General features: G+C 38.4%; 4 protein-coding genes across 7 annotated transcripts in view; 3 read left to right on the top strand and 1 right to left on the bottom strand.

Moving 5' to 3' along the window:
• The first annotated feature begins 12 nt into the window (after positions 1-12).
• Positions 13-5,670, top strand: LOC105462995. 3 transcript variants are annotated; one of them, XM_011709978.1, is made up of 4 exons: positions 13-36; positions 181-711; positions 1,030-1,619; positions 1,721-5,670. In XM_011709978.1, the coding sequence occupies exons 2-4, from the start codon at positions 192-194 to the stop codon at positions 3,875-3,877; spliced, it is 3,267 nt and encodes a 1,088-aa protein (XP_011708280.1). In that variant the 5' UTR covers positions 13-36; positions 181-191; the 3' UTR covers positions 3,878-5,670. The 3 variants fall into 3 exon arrangements, with proteins under 3 accessions (XP_011708280.1, XP_011708279.1, XP_011708281.1); XM_011709977.1 differs by having other exon boundaries at positions 29-711; positions 1,721-3,889; positions 5,592-5,670; XM_011709979.1 differs by lacking the exon at positions 13-36 and adding an exon at positions 913-954 and having other exon boundaries at positions 662-711.
• On the top strand, positions 5,212-9,706 carry LOC105462996 (protein MAATS1-like). The gene is made up of 12 exons (XM_011709980.1): positions 5,212-5,892; positions 5,961-6,034; positions 6,128-6,231; positions 6,367-6,656; positions 6,811-7,019; positions 7,303-7,660; positions 7,731-8,056; positions 8,179-8,388; positions 8,463-8,758; positions 8,852-9,098; positions 9,172-9,318; positions 9,646-9,706. The coding sequence occupies exons 1-11, from the start codon at positions 5,853-5,855 to the stop codon at positions 9,301-9,303; spliced, it is 2,286 nt and encodes a 761-aa protein (XP_011708282.1). The 5' UTR covers positions 5,212-5,852; the 3' UTR covers positions 9,304-9,318; positions 9,646-9,706.
• Positions 9,707-9,935: 229 nt separating this feature from the next.
• Positions 9,936-13,181, bottom strand: LOC105462994 (F-box only protein 28). Of its 2 annotated transcripts, XM_011709976.1 has the most exons (5): positions 13,114-13,181; positions 12,766-13,052; positions 12,422-12,670; positions 11,282-11,951; positions 9,936-10,633 (listed from the first exon to the last, which is right to left on the bottom strand). In XM_011709976.1, exons 2-5 carry the CDS (start codon positions 12,934-12,936, stop codon positions 10,620-10,622), a joined length of 1,104 nt encoding a protein of 367 aa, XP_011708278.1. In that variant the 5' UTR covers positions 12,937-13,052; positions 13,114-13,181; the 3' UTR covers positions 9,936-10,619. The 2 variants fall into 2 exon arrangements, with proteins under 2 accessions (XP_011708278.1, XP_011708277.1); XM_011709975.1 differs by having other exon boundaries at positions 9,936-11,951.
• Positions 13,182-13,281: 100 nt separating this feature from the next.
• Positions 13,282-13,532, top strand: part of LOC105462993 (CCR4-NOT transcription complex subunit 11) — a 3,426-nt gene continuing 3,175 nt past the window's right edge. Inside the window, exon 1 of the mRNA XM_011709974.1 lies at positions 13,282-13,466. The gene's annotated coding sequence lies outside the window, so the exon portion shown is untranslated. The remainder of the gene's footprint in view (positions 13,467-13,532) is intronic.

Raw genomic sequence — 13,532 nt, 5'->3', positions numbered from 1 at the left:
TACCCCCCCCCCCGTCCCCCAGGTATGTACGGTACGGTATGTTTCTGATTCCGTTAAAATTTTTGCCGTTATCTTACGATCCGCTCTCCGACACCGCTCGACTCGTACTGGCGGTTGAAATTTACGAATGTGTAAAACCACCTCCAACCGTTCAATCCCAAACGAAACCGTATTTCGCAGGTGTTGACAGCATGACAGCGGTATATCCGATCTTACCGAAACTGGCGGTGAGGGACAACCTCGACGACGATGACCTCACCGACATCGACGACGAGGTGTTCATCAGGGACGGGAGAAACGGCGGGCTGAAGTTGGACGACGACGGCGGGGTGAAGCAGCCCCTCATGGCACCGCGTAGAAAGTGCAAAAAGCCCTGCAACCTGGAGACCCACAAGATCCCGTACAACATACTCCTCGGCCCGGTGTGCTGCGGTGCCGCAGCGCTGATCATACTGTTAGGCTTAATCGTAATTTGTATATTCACCGTAAATATCTTCCCGATGATCGACCCGCCGATAAGTATATTTGGAAAGTGGATGTCGCACAAGGCGAAGGATCCCATAAACGAGTCGGAGATCATTCCGTGCACCTCGCTCTCGTCCAAAGTTCTGTGGACCGTATCGTTGCCAAAGTTAACACCCGAGGCGCCTCTTAGGAGCAACGACGTTAACTCCGATGGAATTGAAGATATTATCGTGGGATTTAGCACAGGTATGAAAGTGTTGTGTTTAATTCGGATAAATGAATTCATTCAATTGCGGTCGTGGTTATTTTAATATTTTTCTGCTTTCTTTTTTCTTGTGTATATAGTTTATACAATTGATTTCCCTGTGCCGTTATATACTGTGTTGCATTTGCTACGTTGCGACCTTGCAATTGGCTACTTTTATTTGGTTTGCTTTTCCTTTACAGATTTTGGTTTCACATTTACATGATGTTGCTTGTCAGTCTAAGGTGAATAATTGATGTTACTTCATTGGTAGATTGTTAATTTAATCGGTCGCTGTAACATTCGGCTTACGCATTCAGGTCTGGATATGATGGACATGGAGTATATCTGCACTATATACTTTGGAAATCAAACGCCCTGTCTGGGCGGTGTACTAGCGCTGAACGGCAAAACGGGCGAAACCATCTGGACACATTGGACCGCCCATTCGATACTCTCCGTTAACTGTGACGCTGATTTGACGAACGACAAGATCAAGGATTGCATTATATCTGGACGCGGTGGGATACTGCAGGCTATTGACGGCCGCGACGGCTCCAGTGTATGGAAGATACCGCTTCAGGATCTGGCCTCTGAGCTGCAAATAATTTCGGACGTCTACGACGCGAGATTCGTAGCGGATATGGACGGCGACGGGGTCGCCGATGTGATAGCGTCGCACGTCATGCAGTCGGACAGCGTTCAAGCGAGCAATATACTCGTGATATCGGGTAAAAGCGGCAACGTCATACGCAACATTAATTTGCCAGATACAGAGCAGCTGTTCATAGCGCCGCAGATTATAGTGCATCCCGACGGAGAGAACATATTCGTTCTGGCTACAACCAGTCAGCAAGATTCCGGAGGACTTTATATAGTGTCGCAAGCTGATATATTTTACGGTGATCTGGTATGTAGTCGTGGAGCATAAAATATTTGTCTTTTCTTTCGTTAATACGATAGGATTGTCGCGTTAATTAACAGGTTTTTGGATGCTTTTTTGTGTTACAGAAATTGCGAAAGCTCAATCATAACACCGGCAGAAATGCGCTGTTGCCGCCGATCCTAATCGATATTACGTCGGACGGGATTGAAGATATTGTCGCCGCGATGTTCAATTCGACGATTGTAGCGTACAATGGAACCACGTTCGAGCCCATCTGGAATTACACAGTTCCCAATTCCGAGGTAATTAGCATTCCCATTCCCGGTTATTACAACGACGACGATATACCGGACTTCATGGTGAAGCATCAGATAGGCACCGGCTTGTCCACGTACTACTACACCGTGGCCACGGTCATAGACGGTCGTAACGGGCAGCCTTTGCTCGAGAAACCGATGGAGGACAGTCTGAGCGGGCAAATGTCCGGATTGTCGATCACCGTCGACGGATTCGGTAACGATTGGTTTTTGCACTGGTCCACCGACTGCTTGAATTACGAGGGGGTCAAGGAGAAATACCAGTTTCTGAAAGGCCAGAGCTTCATATCGCAAACACGCGCCGACCTCTGCTCCCTGAGATTCAATTCGACGCTCACCACGAGACTGCTCGCTTTGAGCCAGCACGTCGGTCCGCCCGGGCAGTCGCTGTACTTCTCGGAGCACTGGAAGTCGGTGGAGTTCAATAATTCCGTCGACCTGCGAAGGGAAGAGGAGAAGAATCCGAATTCCCGATCAAGGGTCACCGACGCTTACGCGAGCGTACCTCTCGTTTCCGAGAGGTCGCCGAGAGTCCATAAGAACCATCGGAAAGACAGCATCTTCAAGCACAAGGATAATATATTCGAGATCAGCAAATACGACTCGGACGCGGTATACAAGAACTTCGACGAGTCCAAGAGCCACAAGAAACACAATCCCGAGGACACCGTAGAGAACGCGTATTCGGACATGGAGCTAGCGTGGAAGCCGGATAACAAATGGACGGAGGATGACGCGCAGTCGGATAAAGAATACGATAACGTGTACGAGAGTGATAACGGTAACAACGAGGACGGGCAGCAGAGTGTAGATTATTCGCAGGATGAAGCGCGAGAGAAGAGGAGCGTCGTCACCGTTGTTAAAGATCCACATTCGATAAATATTTCTCACAAAGAAATTGGCGATTACTCAACGCCTGAATCGACACAGCGTAATTTACGACTGAATCGTGAGAAAATCAGCCCAGGAAGAACGAATGAAATGAAAGACATCAACGACAAGAAGAATGACTCGGTGAACGAAGTTGATGCGACGAATATATCAATGACGCCAATTCCCAATTCTCACGAAAAGTTATCTACGTCGAGCGACAAATCAAATATTGAGAGGACTACTACAATATGGAGTGCATTAAATACGGGCGAATTAATAGAAAGAAAGAGCACAAATACGAGCACGGAATTGCCGGATGTCGCGCTTACTGAAGCAGCAAAAGTTACTAAAAATCAAATAATCACCGGCCGTCAAAGGGCAACTTTCGCTATTAAAAAAATCGTAGACGTGACACAGCGAAGACAAATTTATAAGCATAGCTTCCCCAGCATTGTCCAGGACGCGGACGATGACGCTAGTATAGAAAAAATATTTAAACGGGAGTCGCTGAAAAATCAAAGTAAAGGCAAGATTAACAAGAAGCAGTTGTCGATGGCCGATAAAGTTGTTAAAATACGGCAGAAGCGAAGAACGAAACGAAACTCCGGAACCGACGGCAGTCGGCCGAGCGGTGCCAGTCGTATTCAGAAGCAGGCGCCAACCGGTATTCTACTGCCGTCTATCGTCGAATCCAAGGGGAAGACGTCGGTAGATTTGGTGTTCTCCACGTTCTGGCTACCGTCGTCCGACGTGTCTCTGATCCTGTCTCAGGCGGACGTGGAGTGCATCGATAAGAAGAAGGCGCTGCTGGACAGCAAACTTGAGTACAAGAAAGACGACGACATCATCGGCGAATGTTTGTCCGAGCGCGGCATTAATTACAGATTGTATCAAGAGGCGATGGATAGGGAAAATACCAAGGTCGCGCTTGGTCAAATGACAATATATAGGATGAAGCTAGAATGCGTGTGCCCGGAGGATATGTTACCCAATCAAACGTGCAGAAATATTTCAACGCATCAGAGCTGGCCGCAGTATCTGGGCTCTTCTGGAAACGGCTACTTCAAGCCATTGCGTAAATTAAATATTTGAAGAAATTACAAGGTACTACTACTTTTTTTTGCCGAACTGTACGAGTTATTGAGGAAACTTTTATTGCAACGCCCTCTGACGTTCATTTCGACCAATGCAATGATTAACTTTAATCTCGGTTTAACTTTGTTTCTATACCCTTCTAGTTCGAAAATTTACGAAAAATTTACGAAAAAAGTTACGAAAAATTAGAAAAAGATAGAGAATGAGTTGAACTGAGATTAAAGTTAATCTACAATGGTAGAAATGGGCCTGATGGAGAGTCGTTAACGATTAACGGAATCAATGAATTATCGAATAGTCTCGTGCGCTATTTGTAAAAGTATACATTGTAAAAGTAACAATCGTAATTCTAATCAATTGTTACATAAGTGATTTATATTAATATTTGTATGCAATTTTCTTCGCGAAATAGAAGAGATGCAGATATCCGCGTATTTGTACATATAAGAATATTGTTGCGCTCTCGCAATTAAAATTTTTATCGTTTAATTTTGAAAAGAATTGCTATAATTACATGTCTGTTAATCACTTACTGATAATTGAAAGTTTTTTCTCAGAACGCAGTTACGAATAAAGAGATAACTAAGTGGCTACGATCCACTTGATGCTACAAATACTTTCGAAGCATTCTTTGATTAGTTAAATAGTAAATAATTATGTATCAGAATCGATCGTGGAGTGTTTCAAACAATTAAGATGAGCAAATGCTAAAATGGTATAAAGCGAATATTGGTGATTAATAATAATATTTTTATATGTGAATCTTACGATTGCTCAGTTTAAGCAAACTGCGCGCCGCGTAATCGTCGGTCTGGCTTAGGTAATATTTTTCGCAATAAGTTATTTTTACAGGGTTTAAAAAAGATGCTCAAAAGCATCGAATTATCATTATTAGATTGCTTTGGCAATTGTGATATTACGATTGTACTATTTAGATTGGAGCTGTGTTTTAAAGACCGACAATTATGCGATGCACAGTTTGCTTGAACTGAGCATTGTAAGATTACGTATAAAATATTATTATTATTAAACACCAAAATCCATTTTGTGTTGTCGTTTGCTTATCTTAACTGTTTTAATTAAAAAGTCTTTTGACTGATCAATCAAATATATGCTTTTAAGCATTTGTAGCGTTAAATGAATTGCATCCTGTACGTGCCAAAGGAGATTTCGATAACTTCTTTTTATGTACAAATATATATTCTAAAATCTATCATGACTTATACGATTGCATAGAAATTAATATAATTAATGTTGAAAGTATACGTTATATCAGTAATAATTTATAATATAATATCTATATGAATTGAAATATTAATCATATATATATATATAATATGTTACTACATATTGATAATCAAAGTTTACATAACTGTATAGTCCGATGTGTGTGTTGATTGTATCAGCAGATACAAATAATCTATATATCTAACAAAAAAATATAAGCCCCATATTCAGAACGCGCTTATAATGTTAGCGCGCTAACAAGTTTTGAAAAAATTTAACGGAAACTATATATGCTAAATGCGCTAATATCGTTGTAAGTGCGTTTTGAACACGGGCCATATTCTGGTGCTATCGATTTATATGCATTCTTACGTGCATTTCCTATAATTTAAAAGGAAAAGAAATCAATGATTTTATTAAATAAAGTTTCCGAATAATATTGTCTGCTGTCTGCTTAATGAAGATTCATTAATTACGTTTGCAGGATAACTTATATAAACATTTAACCACTGTTGAGTGTAACACAAGTATTCGAAGAATATAAAATATACATTATTGATCAACTTGTTGACATTTATTCTTCCATACATTTTCTGTTGCTATGACGTATCGTTTGATCAATATTGGATACTCAAACGGTTACTTGAGTATGACAGATACTTCATTCTGCTTTTTGCAAGAGAAGAGATAATATAAGACAAACGTTCTAAGTGCAGCGTATAAATAAGCTGCAATTAAAAGTACAATGCAAATTATGGTGCAAACGGAAAGAAGCATGAAACGTCGTAAGATACATATGTCACATAAGTTTAACGATTAGTCGATAATTAACAATTTTTTGATGATGCATTAGCGGACCATACTTACACTGTGTGCAGCAGTAACAATCATGTTAGATTATCAAATTCTCTGAAAACCAATCTGTTTGTAAGTATTTGTTAATTAATAAAACATATTTAAAAATTGAATATGGACGTAAGATTCTTCTTAAATTTCCTAACATTTACATTTCCTCCCCAGAGGACATCCGAACATTCTGAAAGTTTGGATAACACAGAGTCTCAAGATTATGGAGATAGCCTTTTTAAAAAATACAAGTTATACAGTTACTCCTTAAATCTTGGGTAAGTCTTCGCTTACTGTTTTTATTCTAAGAATATTTTCTCATTTATTAAGTCCATTTAAATACATTCGAGACATCATATTTCCGTGCACAGTGCGTTGATTAAGTTAAGAAATTTCAATTCTTGGATTTACAGAAGAATGGCTGTACAAGGTAAAACGGTCGAAATCATCGGCGCACATACGTACAAGCATTTTCGAAGATCGATATCTTCATTACCCCTCATACCGAAGGTACAGCCCGCAGACATTCCACGTTGTTTGGACCGCAAGGCCCTAAATGGAATTCTGCAAAGTGCACAGAGACGATACTACACTGGAAAATCCCCTAAATCGGAGCCGTATAAAAACGCAGAGACGCAGACGGATTACAGAGATAGCGAGGCGCAAACTGAACCCTGGGAGCCACCATGCAAAATTGTACCAGGTAACGACAATTACATTGCAGTCATATATACTGTCAAATTTCATAGAATAAGTCAATCAAGAAATTAGAATAATTAAAAAGAAAAAAATACAAGGAAGAAACAAAGCTGGATATGCCGATAATTTATAGTGGAGATATCCTAATTTTTATTTAGGTCACATACCTGAAGTATTGACGTTGGCTCATCTTACTTGGGAACATGGGCTACCCGCGGGTGTTCACGAGGTGCACGTTATCAACAGAATGCGGATGAAGAGAGCTTGGGAAGCCGTTCTACCGCCGATGGATACGCCGGCCAACATAAAGATGCGGAATTCGATACTAACGGCCTTAGATATAGACGAATGGGCATTTCGGGAATCGGTGAGTGTTTCAAAAGATACAAAAAAGAATTTTAATTATTTATTGCCTATAACGTTATAGGTAATAATTTATTACCTATAACATGATCTACATTTCTTTTTTTTCAAGTACATAATACATTTATATAATTTTAATTATATTATATTATTATATTATATTATTATATTATTATATAATTAATTTTAATTATATTTATTAAAGTTTTTATTATTTATATAAGAATCTCAGTCTCGTCTATCTAATATCTATGTTTCTTCTTTCTTTAACTATATGATAATTTTAGGAGATTCAATTCATAATGGATTTACGTCTGGACTTAATGAGGAAGCTCCTGCAGAGCCGTGAGACGGAATACGTGAAGAAAGTGCAGGGTCGTTTCGGTAGACTCGAGAGCAGACTGGGGAAATGTCGGGACAATCAAATCAAGGCTATCAGGCATAATCTTAAACGAGATTTGCGAAAATTACATAGGAGACATCGCTACGAGCAGCAACCTCGTAAACCCGACATAATTGAACGACATATCGATCCCAAGTCTGACCTGTATGTGCCGCAAATGCGTCTCGGCGAGCATCCCCAGAGACGGCACGAAATCTTGCAGAAGCAAATCCTAAGCGAAAGTCTCATCACTCGCATGGAGCGTGAGTGTTTATTTAATTGTAATTAATTGCTGCTGCTCAATCAATTCAATTCGTCGCAATTGTTATTTAGGAGAAGAAGATACAACGCTCAGTTGGCTACCAACTATCGAGGAACCGAAAACAGTTAAACGTGGACCTAAACCGATAGACATTTGTATACGGGAAACCAGATGGACGGAGGAGAAACTGAAACAGCTTCACTCCGATTTGAAGGCCATTCGAATGAGAGTTAAATCTGTAGACAAGGGTCCGAGATTAGTGAGGCGTAAGTACAAGCTGCCGGATTTGCCTGTCACACCGCGCAGATCGGGCACATGGGACAGTAAGCAGAAACAACGGGAAGAATCTGCCACATTTATTCAGAAGCTCGTTAAAGGCAGAGCGATACAATGTCTGGTAAATTACAGATCAGATCACTCGTGCATTTAAAATAGATAACAAGAATAGAAGGCAAGATCCTATAGAGTTAGGTTTGTACAATACAAGAAAGATAAAATTTTATATCTATTGTATTACAGATGTACGAAGGGCGCGATAGATGCAGGGAGCTGATCGAGGAATTACAATCGACTCAAGCGCTCGAAGATCATGAGGATCACGATGAAGAGCCACGTGTGATCGATTTGCAGCAAATGGAGGATCGATCAATGCAGGAAGATCGTTTGTGCGAGATTCTCGATTCCTTAGAGGGGAAGACAGTCTGTGGGACATTAGATTTTCTCAGCAAAGTAAGTGTCCTTTTTTATTTGTTGTTCTTTTACCGGAACAGTTCGCTTGATTATCTCCCTCATCATCTGCTCAGGAGCTGGTGAGATTGGAGGACGAACGTAGAGCTCACGCTTTCGCCTTGCTTGCCGAAAGAGAAAGATGTATGAGAGAAGCCGCCGAAGCTGGCAGGCGGCAAGCGGAACGTAATCGACGACGAGAATTCGACGAGATGTTCAAGCAAATCGTGAAAGTAAATCAGGACTCGGTGGAGGCTTACTTAGAGGACATCGTAAGGGAAGAGATCGATTGGATATCGGATAAAACGGCTAAAGACCGTATCTTAGAAGTATGCGAAAAGATGGATGCCATATCGAAACATGCCGCAGAAAAGTAAGATATGGCATTGATAATCAATAGATGTAAAAAAAATTATTTTATCAAAACAACATGATAAACATGTAAAACACGATGATATTTTCGCAGCACCGACAAGTTGGCAGATGAGGAACTGGTGGCGGATATGATATACAATTTTGTCTTACCCGAGGTCGAAAAGCACAACGTGAGAAAAAAAATTCGCGGCCAACAACAAGATTATATGCGGAATGCATGTATAGCAATTTACGAGAAAATTTCCGAGTTACCATCCGACGAATCATCGCAAGTAACGAATCAAGAAATTTACATAAAAAATGAGGATACAGAAGAAATCTGCGAGGCTGAGGATACGGTAAAAATTACTAATTTGTCGCGATGTAATTATGTTATTTTTTTTATATAAAAATATTCATTTATTTTTCCAGGAACAAAATATCGAGGTAGAAGAAATAGAACTTTCAATGCATAAACCGGATATTGAAAATGAAAGGCGAGCAGGATCAGAAACGAATTCAGAAATAGATTCACAAATCGATTCTTTAATGGAAGCTCAATAACGTCAGAAATCAAAGGTACTTAGGTTATTTTAATCTGAAAGCTGTTTTATATTTTTTTTATAATAAAAGTTAATCGTAATATTTTGCTGAAAATATAGAACTTATCTATTAAACTTTCACAAACGTAACCTCTATTGTATTAATGCAAATTGATAAATATATTAACATCGTAATTCAATCAATATAAAATATTCTGGTTGCACATATTCAAAGATTCTACATTAAATTGTCATTATTACTTTTCCAATATTAATTTATTATCTTTACGCCAATAAATTAATAATAGATAAATTATTTTAGCTTATGTACATCATATCTCGATAAATATTTCTTCCATTTTAGGTCCATAAAACCCATAAATTCATGAATATAAATTGGTAATAAAATATGAAGTCAAATCGTACGCTGATCAATGTTTAATGTTATGAATTACAGTCTTTCACATATGTCAATGATTATATATAACTTTACAGATAGATATGATAATCAAATTAATTATACACGCGTTAAAGAAGTATAACATTATAAATAAGACCAATGTCTTTCAATGTTCAAATTTATTTAGTTCATTAAAATAATCTTAACATTAATTTAATGAAATTACACATTAATGTACATTTTATTGAAATATATCTTATTAAAATAATTTTTTATTCAAATAATATTTTATTAAAATGTACGTCAATACGTTATTGCAACACATATAAGTTTATTGTCCTCATTCTTCTTCAATTTCTTAATAAATGCACAATAAAATCAATGTAACTAATTTTACATAGCATTTATCTGAGAAAATATATTTTTTTAATATATATATTTTGTAAATATACAAGGTGTCAAAAAAAATGCCTGCAATATTTCGGGAGATGATTCGGGATCCAAAAATAAGAAAAAAGTTATATAAACATAGGTCCGGAAATAAGTCGTTTCCGAGTTATGACTACTTTTATGTTACAAAAAATTGTAATTTATTTTTCATAATCATAATAATAATTATAATTCATAACAATTACAATTTATAATGATAATTCACAGTAATCATAATTAGTTATACTAACTCATTTTTTCTACCCAGGATTACCACATGGAAGCATAATCCGCTTGGCATCTCTCTTTTCTTTTTAATTTTTGATTTTTATTTTTTTTTTTAATTTTTCAATATTTGTAATACGATTACATTATTTTTTTAATTAAGGATAAACAGGTATTTAAATCGAATTAAGTAAGATGTTCAAAATGACCACCTTCAGTACGAATGCAGACCCTTATTCTTCTATCAAAGGAACTCTTTGAACAATTTTGAGGGAGATTGCTCCTTATTTCTTCGAATCTAAAAAATAAAAATAAAAATAAAAATAAAATATTTCAAATGAGCTATATCTCCACGTGGTGTATCCTGAGTTAAAAAAATAAATTATTATGTTATTATTGTGATTGTAATTATTATGAAAAATTATTTAGAATTTTTTTAACATAAACGTGGTTGTAACTCGAAAACAAACTTATTTCCGAAACTATGTTTATATAACTTTTTTCCTTTTTTGGATCCCGAATCATCTCCCAAAGTGTTATAGATTTTTTGGATACATTTGGATACATTTGGAATACATTTGTTTATATATTGTGTTGTTCCATCTAATTGAACAGGTAATTTAATAAACTAAAAATATTAATTCTTAAACTTTCTTACAGTTATTGTTTAAAAATAACTGATATCAAGTTGAAACGTTCGATGTACCAAGTGAATATTATGATATTATATTTATTTCGTTATAACAGTTGAAAAATGCATTATATAAAGAGTATAATAATTCTGCAAAAATCTTAGAACTGTTAATGTAAAAAGAGCCGAGTTAGCGCGGGCATGACGAATCGAGATAACCATCTAACGTATTTTTCGAAAGTAAATCCGACATAAATTTTTTGAACTTCATGTCCTTCGCGTCGTTCGACGGTTTCCTTTCTACTATGAGCTTACGTTTTTTGGCTTGCAATTCGTTCGTCTGCTGAAGCGTCTCGGCGTCGGTGTTGATAAATGTGTTGTCCGTTTGCGATTCTCTAATTTTCCGCTTGCGACTCTCTAACGAATCGGGATTCTGCGTCCCTTCCCGCGCACGACTCACTTCGGTAGTCAAATCGACCATCTTCTGCTCCCACTCCTCGAAGTGCTTCCGCACCTCGGCTAACTGCGTGTCTTGTTCATGTATCTTCTTTGCCTGCTTGTGCAGCTTCAGAGTTTGCTGTCGCACCAGAAACTCTTGTCTCTGTATCCTGAGTCTCATTCTCGTGATTTCGTTTCTCATGGACAAGACGAAGAGCTTGCTCTTTTTCGTACGATCGTTAATCTTCTTAAAAGTTTGATTAAGCTTCTCCGAGCAGGTTACGTTATGATTGTTGCAATGCGGCAGTGAGGAGTTACTTATGTTTCTTCCGTGGGAGATCATGACGCCACCAGGTAGGTCGTATGAGTTCACAGTGCCGACCATGGACGTGCAAATGTTGTGCTTCAAATCTGGCAGGATCTTCTCGTCAAAATGCTCCATGGCCATGCTGCTTATATCCCGTAGCTCCTGAAGTATCTCGTGTGCTCTAGGCGGTGTCTTTGTCTCTCGAATCAATCGAAGAACACGGAAAATCTCATCGATTACCTGACACATAGTTACAACATGCTTGTTATTTAACAATTTGTAATGTACAGCCGTGAACAGATCAGTTGTGACACTTTTTATAGGTTTCTAATATATATATTTAAATATACATTTATATATATTTTACAGGTAACTAATATTTTGCAAATGCAAACCGCAATGTACTATCTTTAGTCTAGAGACAATATGATACCAATTGTGGTTTGCATTTGCAAAGTATTAGTTACCTATAAAATATATATTATGTATATTTAAATGTACATAATATATATTTTATAAATATTAGTGCGTTTTGAAACCTATAAAAAAAAGTGTCGCAACCGATATGTCCACGACTGTACATAAAATGAGAATCTGCCTCTTGAAATAAATATGAAAAATGGAGAGATTTGTAAACATAAGAGGTACTTCTACATCAAGCTGATGACGATAGCAGTAAATTTTTCGTAAGGCAAAAAAAATCTCGTTACCTTTCCTGGAATAAAGCAGCAAACGTTCAGGTCGACATACTTGATGAAAGTCATTGATAACATAGAGATTCTTGTTTCTATCGCGGTCAAGATATCGCAGTGACGCGCGAGAGGATGGCTCCGTCGCTCCGACTCTCTCCTGGGCAGCTTGCTTTTGACAGTGCGGAGACATTGCGCGTGATACTTTTCCATGAGGTTGAAGCCGCGGTTGAGCAGCTTCTTGCAGATCCGATCGAACTGTCTGCAAACCTGGAAAAAAAGCGAGATATCGCGAGATCGACGCTTTGCGACGTACTGGGAGAAAGCTGTGTTTCCTGCTCGCGGAAATTAAAGGGCGAACTTACGATCCTATATTTAGAGATCTCATCGTAGGAGAGGTTAGACAGAATCGCCTCCAAGCAAACGTCGGGGAGGTCTATCAGCTGCAGCTGCGCGTCGTCGTTCATCTGTCGCGCGGCAGGAATGTACGAACGTCTCCGTTGCTCGTCAACCATGTCAACTCTTTTCCAGTCCATGCGTAACGCGCGACGTCTACTCCTTCACCGAGAAATCCACACCGTACCGTAATTGACACGATTAACTGCTCCGTCTGCATCAGAGGGGCTCACGTCGGCTCACGAGCTTCGATGACCTATAAACAAACCTGATGTAGGTACGTACGCATATACACACATACGTTCCGAGATACATACGCTCTCTGAGAATCTGTATAGCATACGTAACATTTCGGTGTGTCACTTCGGTTGCCTATCTTGATTGCAAAAAGGGCAGCCAACATAAATCTCGTCGTGAAATTTCGGAGTGTCACTTCGGTTGCCTATCCTGAGTGTAAAAAGGGCAGCCAACATAAATCTCGTCGTGAAATTTCGGAGTGTCACGAAGCGGAGAGAAGCAGCAAGCGATGTTTTTGATGGCTAAAGACAGTACACATTCACTCGGATCAGCTGTGAAAAGTTTAGTGGAGTAAATAAACAAACAAAAACTATCGGAGAGGAAGTAGATGGAAAATTTCAGAATTTACACATTTTTCCAAACGGATCAAACGGTCAGCTGTAAAACAGTTTCTATAGATTGTTGGAACTTTTTGGAATGTTTTGAAATAAATTAACCT

This window comes from Wasmannia auropunctata, unplaced genomic scaffold, assembly GCF_000956235.1.
Source record: "Wasmannia auropunctata unplaced genomic scaffold, wasmannia.A_1.0 LD336092.1, whole genome shotgun sequence".
Taxonomy (NCBI): Eukaryota; Metazoa; Arthropoda; class Insecta; order Hymenoptera; family Formicidae; genus Wasmannia; species Wasmannia auropunctata.
The sequence above is the reverse complement of the archived record's forward strand: the minus strand, read 5'-3'. Positions and strand labels throughout refer to the sequence as shown.